This window comes from Lampetra fluviatilis, chromosome 61 (genome assembly GCF_964198595.1).
Source record: "Lampetra fluviatilis chromosome 61, kcLamFluv1.1, whole genome shotgun sequence".
NCBI classification, from domain to species: Eukaryota; Metazoa; Chordata; class Hyperoartia; order Petromyzontiformes; family Petromyzontidae; genus Lampetra; species Lampetra fluviatilis.
Window position 1 is genome coordinate 4057781 of NC_136335.1, and position 17069 is coordinate 4074849.

A 17069-nucleotide genomic window follows, 5' to 3' on the forward strand; every position below is an offset into this window, starting at 1 on the left:
CACATACACCACACTACACACTAAACACGCACCTACACTACTACACACCACACTACACATACACCACACTAGACACTAAACACGCACCTACACTACTACACACCACACTACACATACACCACACTAGACACTAAACACGCACCTACACTACTACACACCACACTACACATACACCACACTACACACTAAACACGCACCTACACTACTACACACCACACTACACATACACCACACTAGACACTAAACACGCACCTACACTACTACACACCACACTACACATACACCACACTAGACACTAAACACGCACCTACACTACTACACACCACACTACACATACACCACACTAGACACTAAACACGCACCTACACTACTACACACCACACTACACATACACCACACTAGACACTAAACACGCACCTACACTACACACACCACACTACACATACACCACACTAGACACTAAACACGCACCTACACTACTACACACCACACTACACATACACCACACTAGACACTAAACACGCACCTACACTACTACACACCACACTACACATACACCACACTAGACACTAAACACGCACCTACACTACTACACACCACACTACTACACATACACCACACTAGACACTAAACACGCACCTACACTACTACACACCACACTACACATACACCACACTACACACTAAACACGCACCTACACTACTACACACCACACTACACATACACCACACTAGACACTAAACACGCACCTACACTACTACACACCACACTACACATACACCACACTAGACACTAAACACGCACCTACACTACTACACACCACACTACACATACACCACACTAGACACTAAACACGCACCTACACTACTACACACCACACTACACATACACCACACTAGACACTAAACACGCACCTACACTACTACACACCACACTACACATACACCACACTAGACACTAAACACGCACCTACACTACTACACACCACACTACACATACACCACACTAGACACTAAACACGCACCACACTACACACACCACACTACACATACACCACACTAGACACTAAACACGCACCTACACTACTACACACCACACTACACATACACCACACTACACACTAAACACGCACCTACACTACTACACACCACACTACACATACACCACACTAGACACTAAACACGCACCTACACTACTACACACCACACTACACATACCCCACACTAGACACTAAACACGCACCTACACTACTACACACCACACTACACATACACCACACTACACACTAAACACGCACCTACACTACTACACACCACACTACACATACACCACACTAGACACTAAACACGCACCTACACTACTACACACCACACTACACATACACCACACTAGACACTAAACACGCACCTACACTACTACACACCACACTACACATACACCACACTAGACACTAAACACGCACCTACACTACTACACACCACACTACACATACACCACACTAGACACTAAACACGCACCACACTACACACACCACACTACACATACACCACACTAGACACTAAACACGCACCTACACTACTACACACCACACTACACATACACCACACTAGACACTAAACACGCACCTACACTACTACACACCACACTACACATACACCACACTAGACACTAAACACGCACCTACACTACTACACACCACACTACACATACACCACACTAGACACTAAACACGCACCTACACTACTACACACCACACTACACATACACCACACTAGACACTAAACACGCACCTACACTACTACACACCACACTACACATACACCACACTAGACACTAAACACGCACCTACACTACTACACACCACACTACACATACACCACACTAGACACTAAACACGCACCTACACTACTACACACCACACTACACATACACCACACTACACACTAAACACGCACCTACACTACTACACACCACACTACACATACACCACACTAGACACTAAACACGCACCTACACTACTACACACCACACTACACATACACCACACTAGACACTAAACACGCACCTACACTACTACACACCACACTACACATACACCACACTAGACACTAAACACGCACCTACACTACTACACACCACACTGTACTACACACCACACTGTACTACACACACCACTGTACTACACACACCACTGTACTACACACCACACTGTACTACACACCACACTGTACTACACACCACACTGTACTACACACCACACTGTACTACACACCACACTGTACTACACACCACACTGTACTACACACCACACTGTACTACACACCACACTGTACTACACACCACACTGTACTACACACCACACTGTACTACACACCACACTGTACTACACACCACACTACACACTGTACTACACACCACACTGTACTACACACCACACTGTACTACACACCACACTGTACTACACACCACACTGTACTACACACCACACTGTACTACACACCACACTGTACTACACACCACACTGTACTACACACCACACTGTACTACACACCACACTGTACTACACACCACACTGTACTACACACCACACTGTACTACACACCACACTGTACTACACACCACACTGTACTACACACCACACTGTACTACACACCACACTACACACTGTACTACACACCACACTACACACTGTACTACACACCACACTACACACTGTACTACACACCACACTGTACTACACACCACACTGTACTACACACCACACTGTACTACACACCACACTGTACTACACACCACACTGTACTACACACACCACACTGTACTACACACACCACACTGTACTACACACACCACACTGTACTACACACCACACTGTACTACACACCACACTGTACTACACACCACACTGTACTACACACACCACACTGTACTACACACCACACTGTACTACACACCACACTGTACTACACACCACACTGTACTACACACCACACTGTACTACACACCACACTGTACTACACACCACACTGTACTACACACCACACTGTACTACACACCACACTGTACTACACACCACACTGTACTACACACCACACTGTACTACACACCACACTGTACTACACACCACACTGTACTACACACCACACTGTACTACACACACCACACTGTACTACACACCACACTGTACTACACACCACACTGTACTACACACCACACTGTACTACACACAACACACTGTACTACACACCACACTGTACTACACACCACACTGTACTACACACCACACTGTACTACACACCACACTGTACTACACACCACACTACACACTAAACACCATACTACACTACACATACACCACACCAAACACACACCAAACTACACATACACCACACTAGACACTAAACACCACACTACACTACACACACACCACACTACACATCGGCCTGTGTGTCTCGATAGACAATTCTTTTGCGCCTCGCGAGATCACCTGTAGGTTTTGCAGGCGCCTAGAATGACTTCGTAGGCCAATCCTTGAGTGGCAATCCTTGCCACGGCAATTGCGAGTGAATGCGGTGTCAGCTCCAGTTGATTTTTCGTGACGCCGATCCCTCTTGGTCTGCCAAGCGGCGTGTCTTTTCTCCTCGCCTCTCCTGAGTAGGCATGTTTTCAGCTGAGTCGGTCACCGGCAGTTTTCTCCCAGTCACCTGGGTTGATGTCGCAGCTCTTCATCTAAGTTGTCTTGTGGTTGTTGTTGTTGTTGTTTGACTTGCATCCCACTGGGATTTTTGCACACAGCGTTGGTGTACACGGTGTTTTTTTTCCTGCAATATTTTGCTGTCTTTTCTTGGATTTTCTGTTTGCACTCAGTCACATATTCACTTTAAGATGTTTTTTGTTCATGTTTTAGTTTTTTGTTTGTTGCGGTTGCACCCGATTCAAGAGCCGACTGGCTCACAGGGCTATACCTAATAAATGAACTTGAAATGAACTTGAACTCTTCATGTCCCGTTTGCAGACATCTGTGAAGCGTAGGACTGGACGACCAGTGTCCCGTGTGCCTGATGCCAGCTCGCCGTACAAGACACCCTTCAGTATTTTGCCATCGTGCATGCGGCGCACGTGTCCAAGCCATCTCAGGCGCCTATGACTGAGTAGCAGAGGTCGCAAACGGGTTTTGATTCATCTTCTTGGTTCTTTCGGCAAAGTCACGTAGAAGGGAAGTAATAAAATAATAAAAATAAAACACAATAAAATAATTCTCACGACGTTTCGGCCACAACGCAAGCAGCCGTCCTCAGGTGAAGACCAGGTCTGTCGAGGCGACAGCGTCTAAATGAAACACCTCGACAGACCTGGTCTTCACCTGAGGACGGCTGCTTGTGTTGTGGCCGAAACGTCGTGAGAATTATTTTATTATGTTTTATTTTTATTATTTTATTACTTCCCTTCTAAGTGACTTTGCCGAAAGAACCAAGAAGATGAATCCCTGCAGTCACGAAAGCTTTAAATCGGGTTTTAATTCCTTACCCGTACCCGTACCCGGCTGCACCAGGGTCGCAAATGGGCCGGGTACGGGTACCCGTTCCCTACCCGTACCCGTACCCTACCCGAAATGAGTGACAAACGGTGACTCACCAGTGACTCACGGCCTACCCGTACCCGGCCGCACCAGGGTCGCAAACGGGTAACCGTACCCGGCTGGGTACGGGTAGCCGGGTATCGGGTAGGGTACGGGTATCGGGTACCCGGTTGCGACCTCTGCTGAGTAGAGAGTGCATGTTGGGAATGTTGGCCAAGTTGAGGACTTGAGGTGTTGGGAATGCGATCTCGCCATCTGAGACCGAGGCTGCGCCTGAGACATCGGAGGTGGAACGTGTTTAGTCGATGTCCTTGATGGGCGTTTGTTGTCCAGGACTCAGACCCATAGAGGAGGGTGCTAAGGACACAGGCCCGGTACATCATCTGTACTTTGGTGTTGAGCGTTAGGGACTTGTTCCCCCGCACTCTTTTGGCCAACCTGAACATCGCTGTAGACGCCTTCCCAATGCGCTCGTCAATCTGCGTGACAGGGGACAAATTGCAGGTGATGGTGGAGCCCAAGTCCTGAACGGCTTCCAGAGTGTAGCTGCCAATGTTCATGGAAGGGGTGTCTCTGACGTCCTGGCCCATGACATTGGTCTTTTTCAGGCTGATTGTCAGGCCAAAGTTGTCGCACGCAGTGGCAGGGTGGTCGATGAGTGTCCGCAGGACCTTGTTCTGTGTGAGCTGTCAGAGCGGCATCATCAGCGAATAGGAGTTCTCTGGTGAGGACTTTGCGAACTTTGGTTTTGGATCTGAGATGGGCAAGGTTGAAGAGTTTGCAATCAGATCTTGTATGGAGAAAGACTCCCTCTTCTGCTGTCCCAAAGGCATGTGTGAGCGTAAGTGAGAAAAATATGCTAAACAGTGTTTGGCACTAAAGTTGCACCACACTGCACGACACACCATACTACGCATACACCACACTACAGACTCACCACAAAACTACGCACAGCATAATAGAGATCAGACACTTCCTCCCCCATCAGTGCAGCCAAGCACAACCTCAGCCACTCACAGCACACAGATCCCACACTTTATACTGGTAGGAACCTCCTGGTTCCACCAGCCCACAGGGGATTATTGTGTCCGTCCGTCCGTCGTGCATCCAAAAATAGGTGGGGTGGGGCTGGGTGGAGAGGGGAGGGTGGGGAGGGGCTGGGTGGAGAGGGGAGGGTGGGGAGGGGCTGGGTGGGGAGGGTGGGGCTGGGTGGGGAGGATGGGGCTGGGTGGGGGGTGGGAGGGGTGGGGCTGGGTGGGGAGGGGCTGGGTGGGGAGGGGCTGGGTGGGGAGGGTGGGGCTGGGTGGGGGGTGGGAGGGGTGGGGAGGGTGGGGAGGTGCTGGGTGGGGAGGATGAGGAGGGGCTGTGTGGGGAGGGTGGGGATGGGCTGGGTGAGGAGGGGTTGGGTGGGGAGGGGCTGCGTGTGGAGGGGCTGGGTGGGGAGGGGAGGGTGGGGAGGGGCTGGGTGGGGAGAGTGGGGCTGGGTGGGGGGTGGGAGGGGTGGGGCTGGGTGGGGAGGGGCTGGTCACCCCGTGGTGCCCTTATAAAACTCAACGTTTCACCTACTCACGCCGGCTTGTGCCCGCCCTCACAGTCGGGCATATTTGCGGAATACACCACGCCGCCGTTGACCCTGCAGGCCATTGACCGAGCAACCCAACGTTCCTACCAGCTCCCTCCGCAGGAGGAATGTGTTACACACCACACACTACAAACACGATACAGATCGCACCACACACATACACATCACTCAGTATAACACACATCACACACCACACGATAACACACACCACACACATCACACGCTTTATACACACCACACATCACACACACATCACACCACAAACACCACACACATCATATACATTACAATAACACAAACACTACACACGCCGCATACAATAGAATCACACACATCATCCACCACAGATATCACATACTCATTACACACCCGCATCACACTCACAATAACAACACACATCACACATACCTTACACGTAAACTCACACAAAGCCTCTTTGCCCCACACAGAACCCCAAATGACTGCCTCTTTTTTAAATCCTTTATATTAAGTTCAATTGCTTGCTTGCTTGCGCGCTTACGACCGTGCAAATCTTTCGGTCGTTTTTTAACCCACTTCCCGTGATCCAATCGAGCTGACATTTTGCACACAGACTCGTTGTGCGTGACAATTTATTTTCGTGAAAAAAATTTTTCCCCAAAATTTTCAACATTTTATGAATTTTTTGTTTATATGTAATTACCAATTGCTTAATTGTGGCAGGCAATAATCTGACCCATAGGTGGCAGCCATCTCAAGCCAGAGGACGAGAGGACTCTAGCCGCCACGCATATAAAGGATTTATAGTGAAAAACTTTGCTTTTACGGGTTAATTTTTCCCTCTCCCGTAGACACCGACTCACCGAGAGAGAGATATATTACTGACCGGCTCTTTCTCTCTCACTCCCATAGACTCATACAGAGACCCTTTGACTCACATAAAGACCCACAGACGCACACAGAGCCCTACGACTGCGCCTCGTTCCTGTGCGGCGTCACATGAGACACGGTCACATGCACAAGCCGCTTTACAGATCCACGTTGTATTGGGATCGTCCGATGCTAACGAAGAGATTCATTGCCGCAGTTGAGCCAGGCTCAGTCACCGCCACTGAGATGCTCATTGAGCCCAACGCGGCGTCACGAGTGTCAACCCAGAACAACAACAACAACAACGGTGACCCGGGCAGAACTCGCAACACACGGCACGAGCACTGGGCCGTACGCACGCGCACGCCCCGTGTGCCACTGTGTGCCACTAGCGTACGAGTGGCCCTTAGCGCCGCGCATCTCTACGTGTGTGTGCCATGTGTGTGCCATGTGTGTGCCATGTGTGTGCCATGTGCGTGCCACTCACGTACATGCACCCGTCCTCCGAGCACGTGTGTGCGTGTGCCATGTGAGTGCCATGTGTGTGCCATGTGCGTGCCACTCACGTACACGCACCCGTCCTCCCCACACGTCTCTGCGTGTGCGTGTGCCATGTGCGTGCCATGTGCATGCCACTCTATGTGCCAATCCTCCCCCTGCGTCAGTTTAACACGTGTGAGGCTTCCGCGACCAATATTATTCACAATCAACGTTGTTGGGTGTTTGATCGCGTTATTTATAAATGTGTCGTAACCCTCCACCACCCGACACGGCCAATCAGTAAAAAAGTGTCACGTTGACAAAAGACAAAATAGTTCGCTGCTTTAGCCCACCGGTGTGTTGAAGCGTGAAACCACAACATTTACAATTTGAGTTCTGCGACGTTTCGCTGCTAATTGCATCCAGCAGTTGAAGCGTGAAACCACAACATTCACAATTTGAGTTCTGCGACGTTTCGCTGCTAATTGCATCCAGCAGTTGAAGCGTGAAACCACAACATTCACAATTTGAGTAGCGCGACGTCTCGCTGCTAATTGCATCCAGCAGTTGAAGCGTGAAACCACAACATTAACAATTTTTTGAGTAGTACGACGTTTCGCTGGTAATTGCATCCAGCGTCATTGCGCGTGCCACTCACGTGCCCGCGCCCGTCCTCCCCGCGCCCCTCTGCGATCTCCCTCCGGAGCTGCGCCGCTTGTGCTCCCCGCCGCCCCAGCTCCGTGCGCTGCGCCTCCAGGCGTCGCTCCAGCTCCTCGGCCTCCACGCGTAGCCGCCCCAGCAGCTCCAGCTTGCGCGCCAGCGCACGGCGCAAGGCCTCGCGGTGCTGTTCCAGCGCCTTCGCCACCGCCGCAGATGCGCGCGACAGTGAGCGAGCGTACGCAACCGGCGAGTGCTACACAATGGACCGTCGGCGTTCGCAACATTCTGTCTCTCTGTCCCTGATTCTGCCTGTGCCCAATCCCGTTTGTGGTGCTTCTCCCAACTTGCACCCCTCCACTGGAATCAACTCCCCCTCTACATTGAGAACTGTCCATAGACTCAACACTACCCATAGACTCAACACTGCCCATATACTCAACACTGCACATAGACTCAACACTGCCCATAGACTCAACACTACCCATAGACTCAACACTGTCCATAGACTCAACACTGTCCATTGACTCAACACAACCCATAGACTCAACACTGCTCATAGACTCAACACTGTCCATAGACTCAACACTGCCCATAGACTCAACACTGCCCATAGATTCAGCGCTGCTCATAGACTCAACACAACCCATAGACTCAACACTGCTCATAGACTCAACACTGCCCATAGATTCAGCGCTGCTCATAGACTCAACACTGCCCACAGACTCAACACTGCTCATAGACTCAACACTACCCATAGACTCAACACTGCCCCCGTACATGAAGCAGTCCCACTCCTTAACCCCCTTCCATTCCTCTCTTAAAGTCTCACCTCTTCTCTATTGCCCATTCTCAGAGACTCATAGCGAGACACAGGGTTAGAGTCAGGGTTAGGGGTAGGGTCTGGGTTAGAGTCAGGGTTAGGGTCTGGGTTAGGGTTCGAGTCAGGGTTAGGGGTAGGGTCTGGGTTAGGGGCTAGAGTCAGGGCTAGAGTCAGGGGTAGGCTCTGGCTCTGGGCTAGAGTCAGGGTTAGGGGTAGGCTCTGGGTTAGGGGCTAGAGTCAGGGTGAGGCTCTGGGTTAGAGTCAGGGTTAGAGATAGAGACACAGGCTTAGAGTCCGGGGTAGGCTCTGGCTCTGGGCTAGAGTCGGGGGTAGGCTCTGGCTCTGGGTTAGGGGTTAGAGTCAGGGTTAGGGGTAGGGTCTGGGTTAGGGTTAGAGTCAGGGTTAGGGGTAGGGTCTGGGTTAGGGTTAGAGTCAGGGTTAGGGGTAGGGTCTGGCTCTGGGCTAGAGTCCGGGGTAGGCTCTGGGTTAGGGGTTAGAGTCTGGGTTAGAGATAGAGACACAGGGTTAGAGTCAGGGTTAGGGGTAGGCTCTGGGTTAGGGGCTAGAGTCAGGGTTAGAGATAGAGACACAGGGTCAGGGGTAGGCTCTGGCTCTGTGCTGTGCCTCTCACCTTGCCCTGGGAGGCCGCGTCCTCCAGCAGCTGCAGCTCCTGCGCAGCGGCCAGGTTCCTGCGCTCCGCAGCCTCCACCTCCTGCAGCAGCTCGGCCAGACGGCGCTCGGCTGCACACGGCACGAAGACAAAGGCCTCCCGTGTAGCCTTATCGGAATGCAGGGACAAGTGCCGTTAGTAGCGAGTAGCACCTATGAAGGCCGGCGTGGCACGCAAGGGGGTGGGTGGCCAGCACCACGCCCGGCACCTTTGTTTAACCCAGCGGCGATTGTGACGGGTACCCGTTTGCGACCCTGGTGCGGCCGGGTACGGGTAGGCCGTGAGTCACTGGTGAGTCACCGTTTGTCACTCATTTCCCAACGTCTTGTCTCTTCTCACAATTCAAGTTCCTAGAATCAACCCACCTGCGCCTGCAACATGGCTTCATCCCAGAGCTCGCAATCGGGTACCCGATACCCGTACCCTACCCGTACCCGGCCGGGTACGGGTAGGGTACGGGTACGGCCGGGTATGGGTACGGGTAGCCGTTTGCGACCTCTGCTCCCCCGTGCCCTCCGCCGTACCTTCGGCGAGCGCGAGCCGCTTGAGCGCGAGCTGCTGATCGACGGTGTCCGTGACGTCCCCGCTGCCGGCGCCCGGCGCTGGGGTCGCGGCGGCGGCGCCGTCGCTCTGCACGGAGCCGAGTGCCGCGTGGCGCGCAGGGGACAGCCGCACGCGGCTCTCTCCCGCAAACTCGTTGCGCTTGTAGCGCGCCTTGCCGATGTACGGGCTCTCGCCGGGCGCCAGCTGCTGCGGCGACTCGTCGTCGTCGTCGTCCCCGCCGGCCTGCGGGCAAGAGCGCACGCACACGCCATCACACACGCACACGCACGCACGACCGGTCACACGCACACACACGCATGCACGTGGGCATGCAGATGAACGTGTGCACACATGCACACGTGCATACGTGCACACGCAAGTTTTGCGCATTAGCATGCGTGCACATGTGCAGATGAGTGGGGGCGACGTGGGGTGGCATGTGTCCAAGGCCGTGAGAGTGAGTGTGAGTGAGTGAGAGTGAGCCTAAGTGACAGTGAGCGAGTGAGTGTGAGTGAGTGAGAGTGAGCCTGAGTGAATGTGAGTGAGCGATTGAGAGTGAGCGAGTGAGTGAGCGAGCGAGCGAGTGAGCGAGCGAGTGAGAGTGAGCGAGTGAGCGAGCGAGCGAGTGAGCGAGTGAGAGTAAGCGAGTGAGAGTGAGCGAGTGAGAGTGAGCGATTGAGAGTAAGCGAGTGAGAGTGAGCGAGTGAGAGTGAGCGAGTGAGTGAGTGAGAGTGAGTGAGAGTGAGCGAGTGAGTGAGAGTGAGCGAGCGAGTGAGAGCGAGCGATTGAGAGTAAGCGAGTGAGAGTGAGTGAGAGAGAGTGATTGAGAGTGAGCCTGAGTGAATGTGAGAGTGAGCGAGTGAGAGTGAGTGAGTGAGAGTGAGCGAGTGAGAGTGAGCGAGCGAGAGTGAGCGAGTGAGAGTGAGCGAGTGAGAGTGAGCGAGTGAGCGAGTGTGCGTGGGGGCGTTACGTGGGGCGGCGCGTGTCCCAGGGAGTCGAACTTGGCATCTATCTTGTAGAAGGCGAGCTCCTGCTCGAGCTCGTACTGCTTCTGGCATGCGTGCGTCAGCTCCAACATCTTCTGCTTCAGCTGCAGCCGCACGCGGGTCACGGGTCACAGGTCACGGGTTAGACACGCACGGGTCACAGGTCATGGGGTCACGGCCGGGCACGGGTAACGGGCAAGGGATAATGGGAAGGGGTCACGAGTGACAGGTTAGAGGCTAGGCGGTCAGATGTTGGGCGTTAAGAGCCAGGCATGTGGGTTTCAGGAGTTGGCGAGAGAGGGTTAGGGGTTAGGGGTTAATGGGAAGGGGTAAGAATTCTAGATTTGAAGCTTTAGTGACCGCAAGGATTCATACTCGTAGTTTTTTCGGTAAAGTCACGTAGGTTAAAAAATGAAATTAAAATTAATAAAAATAAAATAATGAAAATCACGACGTTTCGGAGGCAACACAAGTCTCCGTCACCAGGTGGGACCGTCACAGCCAGATTTGCTGGATCAAGTGAGGCAGGGATTCCAAGATGCAAGTTCTTAAATACAAATCTGGCTGTGACGGTCCCACCTGATGACGGATGCTTGTGTTGCCTCCGAAACGTCGTGCTTTTAGTGTTTTATTTTGATTAATTTTAACTTCATTTTTTTTACCTACGTGACTTTACCGAAAGAACTAAGAGTTGTATAAGGGGTAAGGAGTTCGGAGTCAGGGGTCGAGAGGTGAGGGGTTTCAAAGAGTTAGGGGTTTCGGGGTCAATGGAAAGCTGAAATGAATTAAGAGTGGAGGGTTACGGTGTTTGGGGTTGAGGTCAGAGGTTCTGGGTTAAAGGTCACATTGTCAGGCTAAGTCTACGGTGGAGGCCAGGGCATCTGCATGAGTCGACCGACCAGGAGAGGGAATGGGAACTGAACGAAGGAAGTAAGAACAGAACGACCCAAACGCCAACGAAGGAATCACAACTGCAGCCAGATGGCACAGAGCACCCTGTGCGGTGTGACACTCACCTGCTCCCTGCCAGGGTTAGGGTTACAGGTAGGGCAGGGTTACAGGTAGGGCAGGGTTACAGGTAGGGTAGAGTTACAGGTAGGGCTACAGGTAGGGGAGGGTTACAGGTAGGGAAGGGTTACAAGTAGGGTAGGGTTACAGGTAGGGTAGGGTTACAGGTAGGGAAGGGTTACAGGTAGGGTAGGGTTACAGGTAGGGTAGGGTTACAGGTAGGGTAGGGTTACAGGTAGGGTAGGGTTACAGGTAGGGTAGGGTTACAGGTAGGGTAGGGTTACAGGTGGGGTAGGGTTACAGGTAGGGTAGGGTTACAGGTAGGGTAGGGTTACAGGTAGGGAAGGGTTACAGGTAGAGTAGGGTTACAGGTGGGGTAGGGTTACAGGTGGGGTAGGGTTACAGGTAGGGAAGGGTTACAGGTAGGGAAGGGTTACAGGTGGGGTAGGGTTACAGGTAGGGTAGGGTTACAGGTAGGGTAGGGTTACAGGTAGGGAAGGGTTACAGGTAGGGAAGGGTTACAGGTAGGGAAGGGTTACAGGTGGGGTAGGGTTACAGGTAGGGTAGGGTTACAGGTAGGGAAGGGTTACAGGTAGGGTAGGGTTACAGGTAGGGTAGGGTTACAGGTAGGGTAGGGTTACAGGTAGGGAAGGGTTACAGGTGGGGTAGGGTTACAGGTGGGGTAGGGTTACAGGTGGGGAAGGGTTACAGGTGGGGTAGGGTTACAGGTAGGGTTACAGGTAGGGTAGGGTTACAGGTAGGGAAGGGTTACAGGTAGGGTTGGGTTACAGGTGGGGTAGGGTTACAGGTGGGGTAGGGTTACAGGTGGGGTAGGGTTACAGGTAGGGTAGGGTTACAGGTGGGGTAGGGTTACAGGTAGGGTAGGGTTACAGGTAGGGAAGGGTTACAGGTAGGGTAGGGTTACAGGTAGGGTAGGGTTACAGGTAGGGAAGGGTTACAGGTAGGGTAGGGTTACAGGTAGGGTAGGGTTACAGGTGGGGTAGGGTTACAGGTAGGGTAGGGTTACAGGTAGGGAAGGGTTACAGGTAGGGTAGGGTTACAGGTAGGGTAGGGTTACAGGTGGGGTAGGGTTACAGGTAGGGTAGGGTTACAGGTAGGGTTACAGGTAGGGTAGGGTTACAGGTAGGGTAGGGTTACAGGTAGGGTAGGGTTACAGGTAGGGTTACAGGTAGGGTAGGGTTACAGGTAGGGTAGGGTTACAGGTGGGGTAGGGTTACAGGTAGGGTAGGGTTACAGGTAGGGTTACAGGTAGGGTAGGGTTACAGGTGGGGTAGGGTTACAGGTAGGGTAGGGTTACAGGTAGGGTAGGGTTACAGGTGGGGTAGGGTTACAGGTAGGGTAGGGTTACAGGTAGGGAAGGGTTACAGGTAGGGTAGGGTTACAGGTAGGGTAGGGTTACAGGTAGGGAAGGGTTACAGGTAGGGAAGGGTTACAGGTAGGGTAGGGTTACAGGTGGGGTAGGGTTACAGGTAGGGAAGGGTTACAGGTAGGGAAGGGTTACAGGTAGGGTTACAGGTAGGGTAGGGTTACAGGTGGGGTAGGGTTACAGGTAGGGAAGGGTTACAGGTAGGGTAGGGTTACAGGTAGGGAAGGGTTACAGGTAGGGAAGGGTTACAGGTAGGGTTACAGGTAGGGTAGGGTTACAGGTAGGGTAGGGTTACAGGTAGGGAAGGGTTACAGGTAGGGTAGGGTTACAAGTAGGGAAGGGTTACAGGTAGGGAAGGGTTACAGGTAGGGTAGGGTTACAGGTAGGGAAGGGTTACAGGTAGGGTAGGGTTACAGGTAGGGAAGGGTTACAGGTAGGGTAGGGTTACAGGTAGGGAAGGGTTACAGGTAGGGTAGGGTTACAGGTAGGGAAGGGTTACAGGTAGGGAAGGGTTACAGGTAGGGTAGGGTTACAGGTAGGGAAGGGTTACAGGTGGGGAAGGGTTCCAGGTAGGGTAGGGTTACAGGTAGGGTAGGGTTACAGGTAGGGAAGGGTTACAGGTAGGGTAGGGTTACAGGTAGGGAAGGGTTACAGGTAGGGTAGGGTTACAGGTAGGGAAGGGTTACAGGTAGGGAAGGGTTACAGGTAGGGAAGGGTTACAGGTAGGGAAGGGTTACAGGTAGGGAAGGGTTACAGGTAGGGTAGGGTTACAGGTAGGGAAGGGTTACAGGTAGGGTAGGGTTACAGGTAGGGAAGGGTTACAGGTAGGGTAGGGTTACAGGTAGGGAAGGGTTACAGGTAGGGTAGGGTTACAGGTAGGGAAGGGTTACAGGTAGGGTAGGGTTACAGGTAGGGAAGGGTTACAGGTAGGGTAGGGTTACAGGTAGGGAAGGGTTACAGGTAGGGTAGGGTTACAGGTAGGGAAGGGTTACAGGTAGGGAAGGGTTACAGGTAGGGTAGGGTTACAGGTAGGGAAGGGTTACAGGTAGGGTAGGGTTACAGGTAGGGAAGGGTTACAGGTAGGGTAGGGTTACAGGTAGGGAAGGGTTACAGGTAGGGTAGGGTTACAGGTAGGGAAGGGTTACAGGTAGGGTAGGGTTACAGGTAGGGAAGGGTTACAGGTAGGGAAGGGTTAAGGGTAGATCAGGGTTAGAGGCAGGGTTAGGGATATAGGTAGGATTAGGTGACAATAATTATTCTAGTGAGGTCAGAGTGAGGTGTTAGCGTGATATGAGGGTGAGGCTAGGGGTTAGGACGAGGTTACGGTATGTTAATATTAGGCTAAGATAAGGATTTTCAATGAGATTAGGGTAAGGTTGGGGTGAGGTTAAATGAAGGATGTGCTAAAGTTACGATGAGGTCAGGGTGAGATTAGGATCAAGACTTTGATGGTGAGGTCAGGGTAGGGTCAGTGTGATTATAAGGTTGAGGTTAGAAGGTTGGCTCGGCTTAGGGTTTGGGTGAGGCGAGGAGTTCGGGCGAGGTTAGGGGTTTAAAAAATTTACCCATAAAAACAAAGCTTTTCACTATAAATCCTTTATATGCGTGGCGGCTAGAGTCCTCTCGTCCTCTGGCTTGAGATGGCTGCCACCTATGAGTCAGATGAATGGCTGCCACCATTAAGCAATTGGTAATTAAATATAAAAAAACATTTCCTATAAAGTGTAAAATTTTGGAACAAAAATTTTCACGAAAATACATTGTCACGCACAACGAGTCTGTGTGCAAAATGTCAGCTCGATTGGATCACGCGAAGTGGGTTAAAAAACGACCGAAAGATTTGCACGGTCGTAAGCAAGCAAGCAAGTGAACTTAATATAAAGGATTTAAAAAGAGTTTACGGTGATGTTAACATTAGGCTGAGGTTAGGAGGATGTTTGGATGCGATGAGGGTTAGGGTAAGGTAAGAACGATGCGAGGCTGGGGTTACGGTGAAGTTGCGATGAGCTCAGGGTGAGGTCAGGATGGGGTCGAGGCAAGGTTTGATGATGAGGTCAGGCTGAGGGCCGTGTGAGCACCAGGTAAGGCTGAGTTTCGAGGGTTCGCTATGCCTGGGGGTTCGAGGGTGAAGAGTGAAGGGTTAGGGTGTGCGAGCCTTGACCCTGGCACCCCCGCGCTAGCTGTGAGCGTCACCCCCCCGGGGAGGGTTTTGTTCAGCGGTGGGGCTGGCGCCGCGTCCACGCACCTGGACCGGTGCCGCTAGCGCTGGCGCTTGGAGCAGAGGACCCAGAGCAGACGCGTGACGGCACGGGAAGCGCAGAGGAGAGACGCGGAGAGAGAGAGCGGAGAGAGACTTGCAAATCAAGAGCCGAGCACGGAAAGATAGAGACCCACGAAGTAAAGCAAAGACAAAGACCCCCCGTGTAGGCTTTAACAGGTTGCTGGGGCAAGTGCTGTTAGCGAGCGGCGCCTACGAAAGGCCAGCAACACCACGTCCGGCCGCCTTTGTCTCCCCAGCGGAGATGTTTACACACCGCACCAGGTACTCATTTGAGGCTGAGTCGACCTAGGGGAGGCCCCCGGCAGGTTCCGATAACACTGGTCAACAAAAAAAACATTGTTTTCTGGCCTGGACTTTTGCAGCTGTTCTAGACGAATTTCAGGGTGCCGATTCCAAATCTGAGCTCAGATTTGCTCTATCACATCTCATTTTTATGCTATCGGCGTACCCCATTTTCATTGATTTTGCCCGAAATTAACTCTGTCACTTATGATTGCAAGTTGTTGCGAGTCAGTGACTGCTTTAGTGATAAAATATGACGCTGTATTTTTAGGATAGCGTGTTTATAATATAATTTTATGTAGATATCCACATTTATTTAATATTTTTCTTCCGCAGTTTTTATTGAAAATGCAATATTTGATAGAAAAAAAACTGATGCCAGATTTGGAATCAGCACCCCAACATTACCTTACACCCGTTGGAATACCTTATGCCAGAAGAAGTGTGTTGGCCAGTGTAAAGAATTGAACTTGGGTCACCGGGTTCATAGGGCAGCACGCTAACTGATACACTACCGCTCCCCACAACACATTGACACACACACTTACATTTACAAAGATCCCCCATATAGCCTTGACAGACTGTTGGGGCAAGTGCTGTTAGCGAGTAGCACCTATGAAGGTCGCATACAAATACAAAGGTCCCCTATATAGCATTAACAGACATTCTAGATTTGAAGCTTTCGTGACTGCAAGGATTCATATTCCTTAGGTTTTTTCGGTAAAGTCACGTAGGTAAAAAAATTTAAATTAATAAAAGTATTTTTATTTTATTTTACTTTTATTAATTGAAAATTTTTTTACCTACGTGACTTTACCGAAAAAACCCTAAGAACATTAACAGACTGTTGAGGCAAGTGCTGTGAGTAGCATCAATGAAGGCCGCATACAAATACAAAGCTCCCCTATATAGCATTAACAGACTGTTGAGGCAAGTGCTGTT

General features: G+C 51.5%; 1 protein-coding gene across 1 annotated transcript in view; it reads right to left on the reverse strand.

Moving 5' to 3' along the window:
* The window catches only part of LOC144951235 (uncharacterized), a 129991-nt gene that overhangs the window by 101858 nt on the left and 11064 nt on the right, over positions 1-17069 (reverse strand). Inside the window, exons 7-10 of the mRNA XM_078881385.1 lie at positions 11154-11273; positions 10165-10426; positions 9602-9711; positions 8149-8346 (exon numbers count right to left, since the gene is read on the reverse strand). Of these exons, the coding sequence (XP_078737511.1) occupies positions 8149-8346; positions 9602-9711; positions 10165-10426; positions 11154-11273 (690 nt within the window). The remainder of the gene's footprint in view (positions 1-8148; positions 8347-9601; positions 9712-10164; positions 10427-11153; positions 11274-17069) is intronic.